This window comes from Lepisosteus oculatus, chromosome 6 (assembly GCF_040954835.1).
Source record: "Lepisosteus oculatus isolate fLepOcu1 chromosome 6, fLepOcu1.hap2, whole genome shotgun sequence".
Taxonomy (NCBI): domain Eukaryota; kingdom Metazoa; phylum Chordata; class Actinopteri; order Semionotiformes; family Lepisosteidae; genus Lepisosteus; species Lepisosteus oculatus.
Window position 1 is genome coordinate 59,138,270 of NC_090701.1, and position 21,211 is coordinate 59,159,480.

Sequence of the window (21,211 nt, forward strand, 5' to 3'; positions counted from 1 at the left end):
ATTAATTTAGTGCTGGTCATCCCAAAGGATCACAGACTGCTTTCAAAATGGTTAGGACAGTCCTTGAGAAGCTAAAAGTGAATTTGAAAGATTTGCAAAGTTCTAGATCTTAGCTGCCAATCACTGTTCACATACTACAGTATCAACAACATCCTAGTTCCCACACACAGCTGGCCAGCATGGGCGAGTGGCAAGAAAGACACCTCTCCTGCAAAAGTCACCTTAAATCATGAGACGTACTGCAGACACATGACAGGAGGCGTTATGGTCGGAAGAGAAAAATTTAACTTCCTGGTTTAAAGGCACAGTGTCTTGCTGTGTTGGTGCTGCACCAGATGCATCATCTACAGTATGTCAAGCATGGTGGTGGCAGATCACGTTATGAGGAAGCTTCTCGTTGACAGGGACCAAGATATTTGTCAGGAATAAGGAAAACAAATGCACCAAATGAAATGGTGTAAAGTACAGTGAATCCTACAGGACAACCTGCTTGACCGACACAATGTAAATGTGAGCTGAAGATTTGCACCGCAAACTGACAATGACCTGAAGCACAACTCCACAGCCACGTTGCAGTAGTCTGAAAAGAATAGGGTCAATGTCCTTGAAAAGGTACAAAAGACAGGTCCTGCTTTGAAACCAATTTATTGACTATTTTAGCCTTTGTACTAATCTCTAGGGAACTTCTCAGACCTAGAGCCATTATCCCAAGAATGGGGACAACTGCAGTGTCCCACTGTACAAAGCTGGTTGAGATCTATCCACAAGTACTGGCAGCAGTAATTGCTCCAAAAGGTGCTTCCACCAAATAATTAGTTATTGGCAGCGGCTGAATACTTTTGCAAGGTACTGTATAAATTTTTTAAAAAAATAAGCGAGTGCTTATAGCATAATTCACAAATTGTAAAGGTAATTTATAATACTACTGTGAATATTTAAACTTTAAAGAAAACGTTATAGTATTTTTAGTAATCAGGAAAAGGGATTGAATTTCAGTATGATCCAAATAAGATATGTCAGGAATATACCAAGTAAAGCCTGTGTAATAGAAGAATCATAACATGCATCTTAGTAAAATCAAACAATTTATAAACAGTTTCATCACACTCTTTTAAATTTTCACATCCATTATAGCACTTTTAAAAAGCACCCAACAGCCATTGTTTGTCAGTGCTTGCGAGAAACTGCTGAAAGTTGTAAGGTTTAATTCACACACTTTCCAGTATATTGGCAACGTATTTTAAAGTAATATATTTGTGCCATTGCAGAATGTTGCAAATTTACTGAATATGCAGATACCACTATTTAATAATTAAACGTTTACATAGTAACAATAACAACTCAAAGAAGGCTGTAGCTTAAGATATTTATACAGTACTGCTGGGTGCCAATTTCACTTTCATTTGAATTTTTAGATTTGCAAAGCTGCCAAATTATTCCTGGCCTTTAAATACTGGTAACAACTTTACTGACATTTTCCAACTGGTAATTAAAAGTGTGATCAAATAACAAAACAAATCACTGATGTATTTCATCTTCACTTTATTCCTTCATATTTGTCAAATTGTACATACTTTTATTAATGCATCCTGATACAATATTTTTGAAGGTCAGATAAGGATATTGATATAGGTCTTGTATAATAAGGCGTGAATTAATTTCCCAACTCCTACATATTAATTTACTTACGTTCCCTGCTGGCTAAGCCTTAAGCCTTACTTTCTACCTGTCATGTGCTACATTGTGTTCTAATTTCTTCGGAAGGATTTCCTATGCGCCCTTAAAAGTGCACCCGGTCCCGTTGCATATTTATAGATTTCTCATCAGCCTCTCACACAATCCAACCACACTTTAAACAGATTACTCTTTCATTTTAATACTGTAGGTTGGATTCTGGACTTTTTGTCCAACAGAGCAGAGGCAGTGGGGTGAATGGTTTTATATCCGAGCAGCTTTGTTCTTCCACCAGGTCTCCTGTGTGCTGCCCCCATCCTGGACATTCTTTACACAGACAGCTGTAGAAGCCCCCTGGGGGGCAGACACATCATTATGTTTGCTGATGTAGATGTAGACTACATCTGACCATGGTCCTGTGTTATTTTGCCGAATGGTGTAAAAACTCCATACTTCCACTTAACGTGTCGAGAACCAAAGATCAGTTCAGTGACTGAAAGCTAGAAAGCAACCACTAACTGCAAAATCAACTGTCATCGAAGAACAAGAAATTGAAACTATCAACAGTCATGAATACCTCAGCACTACTATTGATTACAAGCTAACCTTTGAAAAACCGTGCAAGCTGTGAGCAAGAAGACCAACAGCTATTGTTCTTCCTGGGGAAAACTGCTCTTTTAATGCACGTCGTACAACGATGACTTTATTCTATGGAACTTTTACCAAATCTGTTCCGACATTCACCGCGGTAGCCTGGTTTAGTAGCCTTCTCACACACAATAAAAACAGACCAAGCAGAACTGTGAAGACAGCCAGCAAAGCTGTCAGTGCACAACCGCGACAGGTGACAGAAATCTATACCAAACAAATAGTGCAGAAGGCCAATATAATCACTGACTGTCATGACTGCCCCCTGTGCAGTGAATTTGAGCTCCTTCCATCAGACAACTCAGCTTTAAATGAAATAGAATTAAGTTATCCTTTATTCCCTATGACTATCAATCTGTTTAATTTGGACAAGTGATTGTATAGTTACGTAGTGGTCAGCATGGCTGCCTCACATTGCTGGGCTCAATTCCAGACCTGGGGTGCTGTCTGTGTGGAGTTTGCATGTTCTCCCTACTTTTCCACCTTGTGCCCTGGTTTCCTTCACAGTCCAAAGACACAGTGGTAAGTTAACTCACTCTTGGGATAACTGGCCCTGGTGTGAGTGCATGTGGCTGTGTGTCCTGCGATGGACTGGCGTCCTGTACAGGATGTACCCTGCCTTGCTCCTGTTGCTGGGACAGACGGGCTCCTCTGCCAGAGCCTGAACTGGAAGAAACTGTTAGAAAATGGGTGGATGGAGGGTTGGTACTTTATTTTATTTATTCATCATGCATGTATCTTATGCATCCATCTCACATACCAATAACCCAATTTCTTTGTTTTTGTTTTAATTGTAAAGATCACTTAAGCAGCTACCTTGTTCTCACATCTTATTTATGCATGTTTTATGCATGGGTACACGTTGTGCTAAAATATACTGTAATACGTCTTTCACCAGCTTGCAAAGCAGATTTCTATCTCTGGGTACAGGATATATTTATTTAATGTATTTTGGAGTTATGGATATGGATTAAGAGGTTAGTTTCATACATCATGAGCTGCTGCATCACCTGCAAATCTATATCTAGTAGCACAACTATACATGAACCCTCTGGCCACGATCATCCAGAGAGAATCGTGTGTATCCAGCAGTCTCATTTAATGCATCTCTTGGAGAAAGGGCCCTGCCATTTACTGTACATCTGAAAAACAGGCAGAAGACGGCTGACAGTTTCAGGAACATGTCAAAGCAGCGAGGATCTCTTCAAGCCCATAGCTTCCTATTACACATCTGCCAGCCACAATTGCACTGAACTTGCAGTCTGCGTCCTTTTACAGGAGCTCCACAGCTCTTATCCTAGAAAGACACCAGATGCCAAGATTATCCGTAGGTCTGCATCTCTCCTTCTACAATCTCTCGGGGATGGAAGAATTTCTTCACAGCTTCTCCATTCATCTACACATTTCCAGTTTTCACACAGCTTCCTCAATTTTCCATTCACCTGGACACTTTCTCACCTGCTGTCTCGTTCCCTGCCCTTCGTTCTCTCCCCATTTTATAAACCGACAACATTTCACTCTTACCTTCACATCTGAAGAAGGCTCAAAAGGGAAAATGAAGATTATTTTTCTATTTTACACCATGAAATTAACCTCTACTTTTTCTTTGGTGTCACTGACCGCATCAAACCATATTAGTCTTAAATTTAATGCAAAATATAACATATTAAAATGGCATTAAAAGTGCCAGACATGAGACACTTCTTCATTGTCTGAGTTTTAGTTTTTGCATTGAATAAAAATAAATTCCCAGCTAACTGCTTAATAATCTAAAAGAAACTTACTACTGTCAGCAAGAGCAACAATCAGTAACAAAGTCACTTCATGTCCTTGTCAGTGCAAATTTTCTTTATCCCTAGGCTACTAGTTAGTTCTGAAATCTGATATTCAACTCACAACCTGTATTTCAAATTCAGACTACTTCCATGAAGGGGAAAATAACGTCTGCACATGGAAATTTCTTCCAGCATGCTGTTCACTAATACTCCCGATGCAATATTTTTGAAGGTCAGATAAGAGCAGTTTTCTCTCTTTAAAGACAAAAGCCTATCAGTTTTTATTTTGTGTTTAATTTCTTTCTTTGTTACTTGCCGAGTGTCGCTGCTGAGATTGTTTATACAGAAACAAAAACAAACTTAATAGCAAGCAGGTTTTGATGATTATCAGTACTACCAAAGCCGTAATTTAGAACTGAGTGAAAAAATTACATTTTTGAAGCACCAGGCAGTTGGATTAAAAGAAAATAGAAACTGGAAATAGCAGAAGATCAATAAACCTACAAAAAAACTAATGTGTATATTTATAATTATAAAATGCAAACAATTCACAAATCACCGTGGACATCAGGTGGGTTAAAATAGTAAGTAAATGAAAAATTACCAGTCTCCAAAATCCTCTTCTGTAGGATAGCTGTTAGCAGAAAGGGCTCATCCCTGCAGGATCTTATAATCGATCCCACAAGCTCGGAATTGGTCGCTAAGATACGAGCGTTTTCCTCACTGAGGTTGACACCAGCCATTGAAGCCACATCATTAATGTCATCTTCATCCCTGAGAAGAGAAACCGATAGAGCAGCTTGAGCAACACTTCAGACCTCGGGACGACAACGGGTTAAGAGCTGTTCGGTCACATTTTGTGAAATGTGAATCTTTAATCTATCTCCCTGGGGCAGAACACGGAAACAGTACAGCATGACACTATTTTGGCTCACCAGCTAATTTTTTTCCCCCAAAATTTTCCAATTATACTGTAATTGGAAGGCTAATTCTAAACAGGTTAAGTAATTCCTGTGCCTTTTAAAGGGGGGGGGGGAGATGACCAAGCTGCTGAATGGATTGCTGTGGCGCTCAAGAGGTACCTGAAAGTGGCCGAGCTGTTCTCCTTGAAGCTGGTTTTCTGGACAAGGGAGGTCTGCACATTGATGATATTCGGTTTATGAAATAAGGCCTGTTTTACAACAGTACCTGCAGATGACCAAAAATAAATAAATAAGGTGCCCAGGAATGGAATCAGAGCAGAGACAGCTACAGACTAAGTCACAGGTAAAACATGGGAAACCACACAGATAAAAAAAAATGGAACAGCCTGCAGCCTTTATTTCCCCCCCCCAATAGCTCAAACATGTATTGTTTTATTAGTAAAAACAAACTAAAGTGCACAAATGTGTACATTAAAGCACAAAGAGTTCCAAATTATTAGTAGCATGAAAGCTCCCAGTACAGCAGTTCACAGATAAACAGACCTGATTAAAAGTCACAGAAAATTAAGAGTGCGTATATCTTGAAGATAAAAACCACTCAACTTCAGCATTCGTAACAGCTCTAGCAATAAAGGAAGACGATGCAGGAAGAGTCATGTGCAAATCGCTACTGTGTGCTTTCCGTGAAATTCTGGGTTATTATTTTGCTTAAGACATTCTAATTTGTACCTCATGTGCCTGGCAACATGCCAACTTAACAGGAACAGGATTATTTTACCTATGAGGTCTTAATAGATTCATGTATTAAAATGAGAATATTGCTTTATAAAAAAGTTAATCGTTATTCCCATAGTCACCCAGGAAGAAAGAATGCCTGAAGACATGCTTGTGACCCCCCAAGTAGAGAATAATACATCCATCGGCAGCCTCCAGCATCAGAGCATATTTGCTTGCAGAAAACATATCCTCCAGAGTTTCTCTCTCAGAACTGACCTCCAGAACAGCGATTATTTTATACATTAATGACTAGATGCATAATACGATTTGAGCAATTCACTCTGTCCTGAGGCAGATGAGGACCGATAATAAGGCATCAGACTCCCACAAGCACTTCTAATAACACCAAGAAGCTGATCAAAAATGAATTTCTTTCCCACTGATAGCAAGCAAATTCAGATAACCTCTGCCTCAAAGAGGATTACCTAACCCCAGTGTGACTCTGTAAATTTCTGAATGGCTTATTTTGGATTACTTTAATACAGTCCACCATCTCAACAGTGCAGGTATAAACTCATCTCAATAACTTAACCAGTTACAATTGGCACCAAACAAAGGTTACTGAAGTAATAATAACCTTTTTGTACCTTTAAAATCATTATATAGCAAGTTACAAGTTATTGTTCAATTTTAATTAACTGTATTTTACTTAAATTCCTTATGGATGCGTCAGGTTTCTTGAGTAGCTTAGTGTTCCAGATTACTGAATAAAAGAATGAATGGGACAGTTACTGCACAAGACCTTTAATCAACAGCCTATGAAAGACCCAACTATCTTGCATTCACCTTGGAAAGACAGAAACAGTTTTACTAATGCAAAGATTCCAGCATTAAATGCAGGACTTGTAAATATCCACTCAACCTTTTTAATTAGATTTACTGTTCCTATCGTGCCATTCCTAGAATTAAACTACAAATTACATCACTGAATTTATAAATGAATCTCTTGATAAATTAAATCTCAGAGGTAGTGACAATACAAGCCTTGAATCATCCCTAATGCATTAGGTCTGTTATGCTTTCGATGTCCTTGCGCAAGGAAATGTTTATGTTTTGGAGTAATAATTTTATCATTGTTGGAACTACATGTCTGATTTTTAAATGATTCTTTTTTACCTACTTTTGTATGCATCCACTATATGTTTATTGGGCACAAACTGTGTTTAACGTAGAACACTTTGTTATAGTTAATTTTCCTTTAAAGACCCATCCATTTTTTTTCCATTTCACTTTGTCCAATTTAGAGTTACGTTATGGGGGAGCTGGAGTTCTTCCCGGCAAACAGTGGGCGAAAGGCAGGATTCTCCGTGGATGGAACACCAGTCCATCCCAGGGCACACGTATAAATACATGCAACATGCTAATTTTCTTAGAAACTGGTTAACCTACCAGTATGTCAGGTGAAAACCAGATTATCAAATAAAACCCACGCAAACACAGGGACAATATCTGAACCCCACACAGATTGTGCTCTAGGTCCAGAACTGAACCCAGGGTCCCAGCACTGTGAGATGGCAATAATAACTACTAAGTCACTGTACAACCCTTCCTTCAAAAGTGTTTTAAAAAAATAATAAATCTTTCAAAAAACTGCTTTATTTCACATTTATGTCCACCTCTAGTCACCCTTAAGATTAAGGGCAGAGTTAATAGTAGACAAGTGTTAGTCTTAATTCTAACGTTAGAGGATGAAGACGAAACGGTCACGTGACTAAAACCAGCAGCATGGTCCTGAGAGGGCTGTGCTTCAGGGCTGAAGCCGTTAACAAAAACTCTGTTCAAATTAAAGAGAACGTAAAAGCTAGGATTACATGTAGGCGTGACAAAACTGCCCCTCAGCCTACAGTGACCTTTCTCCATGTGACTTATGCTGGCCTTGTCGCATGACTTCCTGGTGTTTGTAGGGCCTGGCGCTACCCTGACGTGTCTCCTGTTTCCACCGATATACTCTCTAACTCACAGCTCTCACACTGATCCCCCTCCAGGAAAGAAGAGACCCTTTCCTTCTCCCAGTCCTGCCACCTTCTTCTCTTACAACTCATTACCTTTCCCCCACCAGATATGTTATGTCTTGCCCACACAGGACTCTCTTCACTGTCAATCAGGAGTGCTCTCTTAATCTTTTATACTTTTTGTCTTCCCTTGGAATACCTTCTACCCTATGCAGAGCAGTACTCTAGCATCTAGCTCCCTTTCTCACAAAAAACAGCTCTCAAATGTTACAATGATATAACTTTCTGAAAATATTTCCTTTCACTCGTGAGAAGTCTCACTTGCCTCTTGCAAACAGCACTTCTCTCCTTCAGTCTGCTCTGATCCAGCAAGTCACTCCAGTTCTTCAGCAATGCATGTCTTCACCACTGGTCCTGGAAAGTGAGCTAGCATTCAGCCCACCTGTCCAATACCCATGATGCCCCACAGTGTGGCGTCCTTTTCTTTACCTTCTCAAGTACCATTAGCCAGCTCTACAAAGAGCCTCCATCTATGGAGCTCTAACTCTCTCTCTCTTCAGAGCTGATCCTGTTTGGCCAGGACACATCTCCATACCAATCCCCTAACTCCGCAGCTGGTGGCTAGGGATACCATGCAAGTTGTATCCCGAATCACTTTCGATCAGGGTTCAGGAGCAGATCCGGTGCTAGATGTCACCCTTCATCGGTACTAAAACTTAATGCAACATCAAAAACTGTAAAAGATTGCAAAAGTTCTCTTTTGACTACCTGCACTTTCATTATTCAATAGGGACATACTTGGAATTAAGTTACATGCATAGAATGAATGGTAAACAACTGATAGGACTATACTTTTGTATTAGTAGGTATTAATTAAAAGGTAGTAGTTCAGGTGGGTAGCTGCGTCAGCATGCGTAGGCTGCAAAGGAACAAGTAATAGGTTTATTCCATGCTGAAAAAAAGAAGAAAGAGAACACAACGTTTCGGCCGTGGAGCCTTCTTCAGGTGTCACACCTGAAGAAGGCTCCACGGCCGAAACGTTGTGTTCTCTTTCTTCTTTTTTTCAGCATGGAATAAACCTATTACTTATTAATTAAAAGGGACAATGAAAAAAACTGAGAACATCAGTCATGGGTGTTCAATAAGCAGGAACATATAGGTTGAGGATTTTACAATAGCAGTACTTGCTCTCCAAGCTGTGGCAATTAAAGAAAGATGTGGTCTAACGTGCCTATTATTACAACCCAACTCAAATGTCAGATGAATTGCACATGGCTGACTCCACAGCACCGTATCTTGACAGCTCCTCTCCCAAGTGTCTTTCTTTAATACACTCATTCAGCCCTGGTGCATCTAAGTCTACCCTGGATTGCTACCCTGGTTGCTGCTGGAAGAGGTGTTGGTGGGACCAGCAGGGGGTGCTCACCCTGTGGTCCATGTGGGTCCTAATGCCCCAGTGTAGTGACTATACTGTAAACAGGCACCGTCCTTCAGATGAGATGTAAAACCGAGGTCCTGACTCTCTGTGGTCATTAAAAATCCCAGGGTGTTTCTCGAAAAGAGTAGGGGTGTAACCCCGGTGTCCTGGCTAAATTCCCCATTGGCCCTTACCAATCATGGCCTCCTAATAATCCCCATCTATGAATTGGCTTCATTACTCTGCTCTCCTCACCACTGAGAGCTGATGTGTGGTGAGCTTTCTGGCGCACTATGGCTGCCATCGCATCATCCAGGTGGATGCTGCACATTGGTGGTGGTGGAGGGGAGTTCCCATTACCTGTAAAGCGCTATGAGTGGAGTGTCCAGAAAAGCGCTATATAAGTGTAAGCAATTATTATTATTATTACCCATTTTCAAGTGCTCAGCAGCCATCTTGGCTCAAAGCCACCTAATGGCCTGGGTTTGAGCCAAGATGGCGACTTGCCAAGGAAGCCTTCTCTCTCCATCACTGTAGATTCAAAAGCAGATTGTTTTTGACAGTGGAGAAAAGGAAAATAAATAGTAAAGGTACACTGCAAATGATGTAAGACACCAGTGAATGATTAGGAAGCTGCCCAATGTTGAACTGCAGATAGAATTTGAAGATATACTGTGACTGTTAGACCCATTTGCAGGTAAGTGCTCCCAATGCACATCTCGTGCTCAGAAGACCAATGAATCTTCTAATCAGCTCAGCCCGTACCCTCTACAGCACAGTCAGGCAGGATGCTGGTGCCACATTACATAGTTAACAGCAACTACCTTGTTTCCACCAGGGTATTTAACCCAGCTTCAGCAGCAATCCGTGCTCAGTTCTCACAAGTTATATCCTCGACTTGGCGCTTGTGTCTCTGCGTTTTGTTTACTCCTCTAGTTCTGACTACCTGCTTGCTGCCTCAACCCCGGATCTCCCTAATGTTTGGCTACTGTCTTTCAATCCATTTATGCTGACATAATACAATACCTGGCTCTTGCCAATGTGTTACAGCAGAAACCGGATGTTGATTTGCAGTTAAAGGTGAAATTGGTGCTTTTCTTCCTTCAAGCTCCCTCCCCTGACCTAGTGTTGATGGGTGAGTATAGATAGTAATGGATCCAGGGATGGGCTGTGGTCACCCTGGTTCATAAGAACATAAACCACTCCTCTCCGCGAACCAACTCAGTTATGGTCTCTCTGGCGCATCAGTATGACAACCACTTGGACAACTTCATCAAGTTTACCAAAGCAGCTCTGAATACCAATATAGACCAGGCTTTTAAAATCACAGAACCATGTTGAGGCTCTGGAAATATATTTGAAAGGCTGTGGGTTCAAATCCCAGATTGAGCATTGCTGTTGTACCTTCGAGCCCAGGTACTTCATTAAAACTGCATCAGTAAAGTGCTCTATTGTATAAAGGGCCAACAGACACAAAGAATTACTCATTTTAGTGGGGACCACTGAGAGTTGATACACTAAAACTCATGTTTATAAAATCAAGTAAAAATGATTGTTAGGAGAAACCGTTTTCAATTACAGCCTATGGCAAATTAATATAATTTGACAGCTCTTCTTTAGTTTTGAGGCGATTAACACTTTGGCAGGGTTAATCAAAAGCCATCAATGCAAACACTACTAAACAACCATTTCAGATCTGATACCCATAACGCAACAGAAAAAAACCTTCCGTATGTAATCGGATGAACGCAATTGTAATTTTTATCCATAATAAAGTAATCACATATAAAGGCTGAAGACCGCCTTTTACCCTCGAGACACCTTTATGAAGTACAGCATTGTCCTTTTAAAGACTTTTGGATGGTAGAGCTTTTTAGAAAACCAAAGTGCTTTTATTTCACTTACCTGTTTGTTGCAAACTTGTCTGAAATGCTGCAGTCAAAGGAGGCTTCTGGAGAACTCTAGTTTGAAGAAGTGCAGCTGACTGTGGTTGTACAGTGGCAAATGGTTGCTTTATCACAACCCCTCTAGTTTGCTGGAGCACCTGGAACACAAAATTGAAGCAGAAAAAAGCTTCAAAGCACCATTTTGGCACGGAAAATTATTAATTTCTATCAGCACCAATAAACAAGCATTTTAACAACATATTAACAACTCAAAACATACCATCCACAAAAAGATGACAAAAGCAAAAACATTGCTGATTTCCGACTAAAACAAAAGGAATATGTATATCATTGCAGTGTGAAAATTGACAAAGTGATATAGTGTGTTACTAAGCAAAAGTAACTTAGTAAATGTTTTTTTACTGGGCATTTCCTGAAAATGTTAAATGGTGAGGCATACAGTACATATCATTTAGAAATCCAAATGACTGCAATGTTACTCAATGGTCATTAGTCATCTTTCCTAAAAATCCAAATCCAATCAAAACTAGCACCGATATAAATGAAAATAACACAACACATAACCAATACCTTCAAACAACATAACACAAAACTGAACTAAGACAAGCCTGTGAAAATTCAAAACATGCAAGTTCTACTAGTGCCATTTTAAGCACAGTTTTCTTCCATCCTGTCACATTAAAAAGGTCTTTCACTACTGTTTTCTCTATCAGTCAGAACAGAGCTGTCACATAGTTAGCAAGTGGGTTATTATTAATGTAGTTTCAAGCTCATTCATCTTGGCCATAACTGTGAAAAGTTGACAAACACAGAATGACCCCCCCCCGCCGAAAACCATACTGCTGACAAACGAAAGTCATAGCTGTCACTCAGTCCCAAAATCCTGCCTTCAGGAGAGGACTCTAAATTAAGCTTTTTACATTCACCATTATGTCTCTCTTAAGAGAGCTGGAAGACCTAGAGGCAGTGCCCCACTCTAATATACTAGTTTTCAAAGAGCTCCAGATTAAAGCCAGTGAAGTTTCAACTGGTTTAAATCCAGTTGCCAGTTAAGAATCACCCCCCCCCCCCCTCCCCTTGTAATTCAGAATGAGCAGCTATAGTCTGGGGGGACAACAGAGAAAGCATCTAATTGGACTGAAATCAAACTAGACCAAAAAGGTTTACAGTCCTATTTTGAAAGTGGTGGCATAGAAATGCTAAAAAACATTAACTGAAGGCAATCAAGCTAAACACTGAGAACATGCCATTTACATTTTCAAGTTTTGTTTTTGCTTCAGAATTTTATCAATTTAAAGATTATGGCCCTGTTTTATACCTAATTTCCTAAATCTCTACTTTTCCTGGTAGTCTTGTACTCATTTCACACGCTTAGCTGGTATACGTCTTATACTTATGTGCATGTCTCGATCTCAGCATTGTTTCTAGGTCTCATCACGCAGGACCAGATGGATCCTCACTGCAGATTCTAGGGGTTGAAAACTTAAAACTTTATATTGGTACTCATCTTTCAGGTTCTGGACAAACACAGAACCTCAAAATACCTAAAAGCTTGTAAAAAAAACGTTCAATGGAAATATCAGCTTCTGACTCATCTATCTTACAACTATACATCATTAAGGTACCTACGTAGGGCTGTTGCGATTGCCTAATGATATCAGCAGTATTCTAGGATAATCTTCAGCAGAATTATACTTGACCTTTTCTGTCCAAATCACTGAAATGGAGACTATAACCATGTACCTCAAACATTAATTGTTGGACTTCGGTAGCCGACTACCTTTCTTGATCAGGAATTTAAAGACAGGCTCAACTAAAAATTGAGCGTGATGCTCATTTTTCTGTAATTTCTGGGTTTTAGGGGACTAACCTCACTCCACAAGCTACCTTCCAGCCAAGAAGAACTGGAAATGTTATTCAGTGCAAAGTCTTAAAGTAAAAGTTACTATGATTAATTTATATGCATGGTTTTATGACCTTAAGCCACTCCAGTGCTGCTTTGAAACTGTTTTTAATTAACTATTCAGGGAACAACACAGTAGCACAGTGGTCAGCATTGCTGCTTTGTAGCTCTGGAGCCTTGGGTTCTGTTCCTGGGGTGCCGTCTGTGTGGAGTTTGCATGTTCTACCTGGGTTTTCTCCAGGTGCTCCTATTTCCTGCCACAGGCCGAAGACATGCTGGTGGGTTAATTGGCTTTTAGGAAAACTGGCCCTGGTGTGAGTGTGTGTGGCTGTGTCTGCCCTGCAGTAGACTGGCGTGGACTGGACACTGGTGTGTCCTGCCTTGCGCTCACTGCTTGCTTGAATAGGTTCCCACTCCTCTGTGATGCTGTACTGGGTAAAGTGGTTGGATAACTGACAGATAAATGCATTTGGAATGCAAGAAAACAGCCTCCTATTCTTTGTACAATGGATATGGTGAACGTTTACAGTGTATGCTAAGGAGAAAGATATAAGGAAAGTGAGGGCAGAGTTTAACAACGCAAAAAAACATCAGGTTGTGGACCGATGAAATTTGGTTCACATACAAACTGAACCTGGAGAAGCATGTTCCCCATGGACAACAACAATGCACCAAAAAGCATGAACATCAACACTGTCCAAAACGGGTCCCCAGGGTAGCAATTGCTGGCACACTTGATACAGCATGCTCGGGTGTGTTCCTGAAGAACTGCAGTTGTTTGAATAGATCGTATAGCATGCATACATTGACACAAGCCCCTTGATTTTAAAAGTAATTAATGAGGTGCGACAGAACAATAACTAAGTAACAGAAAATTCAATCCAGTGCATAAATGAGTGAATTGAGGTGTTCCGTTATGGGAATAAACCCAGATTAGTGGAAATCTAAAAGATTAATGAGAGGAATGTGGTATAAATGAATTAGATTTTGCCCAGGGCGAGCTAAGTAAATTAAGACAAATATCTTAGAAAGCCTAACTAAAATTAAAGTAGCTGAGCTTATTACACTATACCATACTTTATGTAAAGCATTTCTGGACAATGGTGTTGGAATATGCTTAGAAAAAAATAATTTAAACAAATGCAACACAAACTTGTCCTGGAGAGCGACAATCTATAAGATCCTATAATATATCTATTTGTAAACTCTTGGCACGCTTTTGAACAGGTGATCTGTGCATGTAAATAATGTAGCTATCATCCGAGATAAAATATCAAGTCCTCTAACTTCTCAAGGACTACAGCTGTCCATTTCAACTCACGAAAGTGATCAAAACTCAGCAGGTCCAAGCTGTTACAAACTGAGAACTATGACCTATAAGACCTCCACAGATTCCTTTACAGCAACAAGATTAGTTTTGAACAATCACATCTCTCCAATAATTCTTAAAATAACAACTTTCTGTGTACTTAAATTATTTGTAATATTAGTATCAAACATGTACTTTTGTAGCAGTTACTAAACTGAATTTAAAATTATTAAATCGGTCTAACATTCCCTATGCATACATGAAATGGATAAAATACAAACTCTTGGTAATCTTGCAGAGGAACTGAAAAGAATAATTTCCTTTAAACTGCCTTCATGATATTTTCTTGATCCTGGTGTGCTCCTCCAAACTTTCTCACAGGCTCTATATTTTGGAGTACAAAGCCAAATCCATGTGTAATACTCCAGATATGATCTACCTAGGGAATTGTACACTTTCCCAAACCACTAAAGTTCCTTGCTCCTTCCTATGAGCTAGTGTTATGAGCATAAATTAAAAGCAGTCAATTCCAGTCTAGTTTTGAACCACTGATTCAGGGATGGAGCCAATCCTGCACTCCATATTGACAACCTTAATAAGGCATGACCACTCTGTAACTCACTGAAACATTTAAAAGACAGCGTCTGCTGAAGCAAGTGAGATCTTTCCCAAATGAACAAGTTACTGGCTTCTCCAAGTACTCCTCAATATCAATTAAAACGCGCCACATCAGCGCTGAACCAGACACTGGAGTTAAGGTCCAATATGGTTGCAGGCCTCAAATAAAACTCTGAACTCAAAGATAAAGTAAGAGAAATATTAGAAAGCTTTTTCTTGTGAATATCAGAAACATATTGCAAACTTCTGGAAAGAGAAAATCTACTTTAAATGACTTCTAAACATTCATTTTACAGTTGCTTTGGTACAAATGCTCACAAAAAGCTAAACTGACTTTAGACATCAGCACTGATTACTTACTCCTCTCCATTCTGTGCTGCAAATATGGAATCTGAATTGAAGACCCCCTTCCCCCACTCAGTTCTAAACCGCAACATCTACTGTAATATTCTTACAAATTACCTGCCTGGATACGGATACTGGTCATGCAAATGTTCCACACAACAAATTATTTAAATCCTCTTTCCTCGAAGCTGACTGTTGGAGTTGAAATAGGGTCAATCTAGTCATGTTCAAATTCAGATCTCTTGCGAGCCCACACCACTGTCCTCTTATTGCAGGCGTGCCACACGATTTCATGTGAATGCTCAGAGCTGCATAAATGTAGATGCAACACTTTTTGGTTTCCTGACCGAATCAATAAAGGAATTTAAAAAAAGAGCTTGGGCTAGCCCCAAGGAAAGCTCCTAGAGTCAGACGGAAGGTGCAGGCTGGATTCACGGGGGCCGCTCAGGCTGAAGACGTGCTCACCAACGGGGCAGGCTTGGCGGGCGTCGCAGGAGCCGGCTTCACCGCCGCTGCCGGGGGAGTGACGCTCGCCGCCTCCGGCTTCTGCTGCTCGCACTGCTGGATGAAGAGCTGCGAGCTGGGCGTCAGCTGGCGCAGGGCTGGCACACTTCGCTGGAGGAGGACGAGACGGAATCACAGGGGGCAGCTCAGGACAGTGGGTCAAAACAGCTCTGGCTCATTCACACTGAAAACCACAAGACCCTCAGCAGCCCCAAAGAAGTTCACTGATAACCAATTACTTGGTAACAGAGAATATTGGAAACCTTTTTAGACTTTTCATGTCTTGACCACTCATTTTCTTTAAAATCAGGAACTTGAATTAATCGTGTTGCACTTCAAGGCTTCGAGGGGGGGGGGAGACCATACCTTGAGAAAAGGCACTAGATATCCCTGGGGAGAAGACTTCAGCTCAGTGTACAGTCGTTCCGTGAACTCCTCCGGCTCAATTTTCCCATCCTGACAGAACAGAGCATGTTAAAGCACCGGCCACGTGGCAACTTTTCTGCTTTGGCAGTTCTGAATGGCAGCTTGTTCCAATCTTGGGTGCACAGCTCCCGCCCTGGAGAGGCGCGTCCGAGCAATATCATTCTACCCAAGTCCTCACCGTGGTGCTAGAAAGTTTGTGAACCCTTTAGGATTTTCTGCATAAATTTGACCTAAAACGTGATCAGATCTTCATCCAAGTCACAAAAATAGATAAAGAGAACCCAATGAAACAAATAACACACAAAAGGATATACTTTTTCATTCATTTATTGATCAAAATGGTCCAACATTAAATGTGTTTGTCAGAAAAGGTATGTGAACCTATGCTTTCAGTAACCAGTGTGACCCCCTTGAGCAGCAATGACGTCAACCAAACGTTTATGGTAACTATTGATTAGTCCCACACATCGGCTTGGAGGAATTTTGGCCCATTCCTCCTTACAGAACTGCTTCACCTCAGTGATGTTGGGGGGCTTTCTTGCATGAACTCCCCGCTTCGGGTCCTGCCACAACATTTCAATTGGATTGAGGTCTGGACTTTGACTATTTTTATGACTTGGATGAAGATCTGATCACATTTTAGGTCAACTTTATGCAGAAATTCAGACAATTCTAAAGGCTTCACAAACTTTTTAGCACCACTGTATCTACCTAACTGATCTGATTACTGTATTAATTGGAGATTTAATGAGCAATACAAGACCTGCATGACTGTGCCCCTCCAAGGACTGGTGCTGTGCACCCACGAGACACTAATAAGAGTAGGACAGTGAAATACAAACACCTGCAGGCACTTTTATCCACACATGTTGTACTTTAAAAAATAAAATTCAGAACACTGTACAGCAAAAAAAAAAATCACTATTCATAGTCAGGGCTGGTAAGAGCATGTTAAATTATTCATATTACCAGCAGATCTTTCACCAGCTCCTTGACATTCTGTGCCATTTCTGCAGAGCGAGCTCCACTGGAAGACAGCTTAATTAAGGTCACAAGAAAGTTCTTGCACTTCTTCACATTTTCCAGAGTCTCCTAGGAAGGGGAAAAAAATGCTCATGCACATCTCAACTTAATAACTGAAAACAAAACTAAAGCATTGTTTAGTTTTATTAGAGGCACCAAACGCTTCAGTCATATACCACATCACCACAATGCTTTGGCACAATCTGTTCTTTAATTGTTTTAATTAAATCATTTACACAACTAAGGCACTGTTTTATCAAAGAGCTGCACTGGATTAGACTGGAATCTGAGCTGTATAAAACCAAACATTTGTGCCAACTGCATTTATTTAAAATCTGCAGAACACAGGCATTGAATATTATTCCTAAAGCATGTAGCGCACATTTGTGTGTCATTTAATATTTGTTGCTACAAGAAAGTACGATTAGAGAAATTCAGTTGCCACCAAAATCTGTTTTGCAGCTTTCTTGCAGTATGGGTAACCATGCACATCTCCGTAAATACAAAAACAATGCAAAGGGATAATGAAAGTGCACCTTTTCCAACATACTGCTCTACCAAGACCCCATTTCTGCACTCTTGTGCCCACAGGTACATAGAGAGACAATGAATGTCTGGTAACTGGCTACATGTTCTTTGAGTCAAATCCAGGGTCTTCTTATGTAATTCTAATACCCTAAAGCTAAATACTGAAACCTCAGGATAAAGGGGAAGAGAATAGCTTACAAATGTTGAAATAAAAGCATTAAGATAAAGAAAACTATTTGGTAAATTTTAATGTGAAGGCTGATAACCGTCCACTACAATCTACCATCATAACTGTGTTAACAGACTATACATCAGATCTTCTTACCATCTCTCCTTGACACACCCTTTTACTACTATACAACCTGTGCACTTCAAAACCATTCAAATGAGAACTCAAAGATGAGAGTAGCAGATTAACATTGTCTGGCTTGAGCTGTAAATGTGTTGGAAGCACGAAGGATTTTAATGGATGAAGATTACTGAAAATAGTGAGAACAGTCAAGGGGCTTCTAGTTAATCTTCTGGCAGTGACTAAAAACTTCCTTCTCAATCCGAAGTCTTTTTCACATGAGGTTCAAGAAGTATTCGCTAGTAGAGTGTGGATCCAAGTTGAAAGAATAGAAAGAAATGTGTTTCAGCTGCGATGTCAGCTTCTTCCAGTGTGGATGCCCATTAAGTAGACCATTTCACCATGAAATATTGCACAGTTCATCTACAACGTTACGCCAGCCAGCACTATAGGAAAGTAGTAGTAGTTCAAAAATTAAGATTCTCAAACATTTAAGCAGACTAGATATTCTAAAATTTAGAATATTAGGGTCCCTTATAACAATACAAGCTGTCATTTTACCTGCTCAAAAAATACCATGGTAATAATAATTGCTTACACTTATACATATAGTGCTTATAGTGCTTTTCTGGACACTCCACTCAAAGTGCTTTACAGGTAATGGGGACTCCCCTCCACCAACAGCAGTGTGCAGCATCCACCTGGATGATGCACCAGTCTGCTCCGCACACACCAGCTCTCAGTGTGGAGGAGAGCAGATTGATGAAGCCAGTTCAGAGATGTGGATTAGGAGGCCATGACTGGTAAGGGCCAGTGGGAAATGTGTCGAGGATGCCGGAATAACACCACTATTCTTTTCGAGAAACGCCCTGGGATTTTAAAATGACCACAGAGTGTCAGGACCCCGTTTACATCTCATCCGAAGGACGAGTCCCCATCACTTTACTGTGGCATTAGGACCCCCACAGACTGCAGGGTGAGCACCCCCTATTGGCCCCACTAACACCACTTCCAGCAGCATCAAAGCTTTCCCAGGAGGTCTCCCCTCCTGGTACTGACCAGGCTCACACCTGCTTAGCTTCAGTGGGCTGCCAGTTGTGAGTTGCAGGGTGATATGGCTGCTGGCAATCTATTTTAAACATCCTATTTAATGCTGGAAGTGCTGCAGAACTTAAATTTAAAATCTTAGTCCATTTCAAACTTAATATAACAAGGTAAAAGTAATTAAGTGCTCTAGTTACTAAAGACATGACACAGAATCTTTCCAGTTGTTCCAATGTAAAGACCCCTCCACTATCCCACACTGGCAGAGCCTCACCGAGTCCCTGGTAAGTCTCAGCAGCTTCAATCCCAACAGCCAACACTCTGGACACTCTACTCTGGCAGGTGAAACCTAGGACTTGTTGACAAACTCATAGTATTATCTGTGGCCTCAACAATTTCCACTAACAAAGAGAAAAGAGATAAACGGAGGGAAACTAACATGGTTAAAAGCACGTCTAAAAATAAAACAATGAAGAAGCCTTACAGCCGAAAAGGTGCTCTGTGCAGCTGGGGTGGGTTTGGACAGCTCTGCTGTGAAAGGCGTGGTCGCTGGGACAGCCGGTGGGGCAGGCGGCGTGGGTGCTGTGGGCCTTATTGCCTGAACCGATGTAACAGCAGCAGCGGTGCCCCCTGTCGACTGAGACAGAAGGTGGGAGAGTGTGAAAACAAAGCATTCAGCAGTTTTGCAAGATGAAGAAGAAATCCGACGGTTTACTTGTGCTGTTAGTAAAAACTAAACCTGTATATACAGCACCTTCTAATCTTTGCTGCTTTTATTAAAAGGACTGAAATTACTTTATATTTTAGCCTCACATCCATTTCAAAACACTACGAGCAATATGTCCTCTTGAATGGAAAAAAAAAACATTCAGAAAGGATTTCAACCTGTAGCCGATTGAAACAGCTTTATCAGAAAAGTTCATAAACTTTTGGAAACAACAAAAAGTTAGGAGGTAGAGATTAGCTTTCACATGACATACGGTGAACTGGAACAGTAACTGAAGTTTTATTTGTACAATGTAAACACCATATAAAAAGCAATACTCCTACCTTTACGAGTGGAATCCTCTGTAAGGAGGTCACAGCAGCCCCACTGTGCTGAGGCTGGGCTTTGGCTACAGACGTAGTCTCCGGCTTTCTGATGATCGCCGTTACAGTGGTCTGTTCAAATAGAAACATTAGGAAAATACAATCATTTCAGATGGTTACTCATTGTACCCTTGGTCAAGAACAATAAGAATCTTGTTTTCAGAACGTGGTCATAGTAGAAATTACAAATGATTCAAAGTGGAAGAAACATAAGGGTCAATTTCAGTTAATGACTAAGGCATTTTAGGGGATTAGGAAGTAGAAAGAAAACTGTGATGGATAAACAATTGCAAGGGGAGAGAGGTTTATACAAGTCCTTCTACATAAGGTGTCCTGGGTGGCCTTTTCTGCATGACTAGCGTGCAGCGTGACCCCAGGGGAGGGGCTAGCAGCTGTAGCTGACACACACCTGAGTCGCAGGTGCCCTGGCGGTGGTGGAGCTGGTCGAGGCCGCTGTCCTGGGGAGCCCCAGCCCCTGTGCTTGAGCTTGGGCCAAGGCCTGTTGAGATACCAGCATGAGCTGCCCACCATCGCTTCTGATGAGCACCATCCCTGCGCAAAGAAACACAGAACACCAAGGGACGCCATAGTGCACTCACTCTGACTGCTCACAGGAAAGACTGCAATTTTTAATTTGGGTCCATCTTTTTCTTATTAATTGAGACCAAAGTCTCAGGAAAAGCCAAGTAAGGCCAAGTCACTAAGGAAAAATATTGGAAATATGTATAACACTTGGATAATTTTGAAAAATATCCTTATTTTGTTCCATGGATTGTTCCGATGGTCCTGGATTGAGTTCATATTTGAGTGGAATCACAAGTCTGGAATACTGCGATGTACACTGCTGTGCAAAGACTTTAGACATCTCAGAGATGATCAGGAGTTACAAGACATGTACAGGTAGCAGACAAGAGCACCAAAGTAAGTCACTTCGCAGGGCGCTGGGTCTCTATGTGTGGCCATTCCGGCCTCTATGCACTCTATCAGCGTGTGGAATTGTACAGGAGGGATGCAGCACCATTCACCCATGAACAAGTCAATTATCGTGCCGCAGATGACA

General features: G+C 40.8%; 1 protein-coding gene across 4 annotated transcripts in view; it reads right to left on the reverse strand.

Annotated features, from left to right (window-relative positions):
* LOC102684937 (transcription initiation factor TFIID subunit 4) overlaps window positions 1-21,211 on the reverse strand; it is a 65,036-nt gene that overhangs the window by 40,292 nt on the left and 3,533 nt on the right. For 2 of the 4 annotated variants that reach the window (XM_069191648.1, XM_069191652.1), the window contains exons 3-11: window positions 20,561-20,703; window positions 20,113-20,223; window positions 19,547-19,699; window positions 17,148-17,270; window positions 16,119-16,208; window positions 15,714-15,863; window positions 11,072-11,210; window positions 5,180-5,285; window positions 4,702-4,871 (exon numbers count right to left, since the gene is read on the reverse strand). In XM_069191648.1, the coding sequence (XP_069047749.1) occupies window positions 4,702-4,871; window positions 5,180-5,285; window positions 11,072-11,210; window positions 15,714-15,863; window positions 16,119-16,208; window positions 17,148-17,270; window positions 19,547-19,699; window positions 20,113-20,223; window positions 20,561-20,703 (1,185 nt within the window). The other 2 variants (XM_069191649.1, XM_069191651.1) reach the window with 2 other exon arrangements.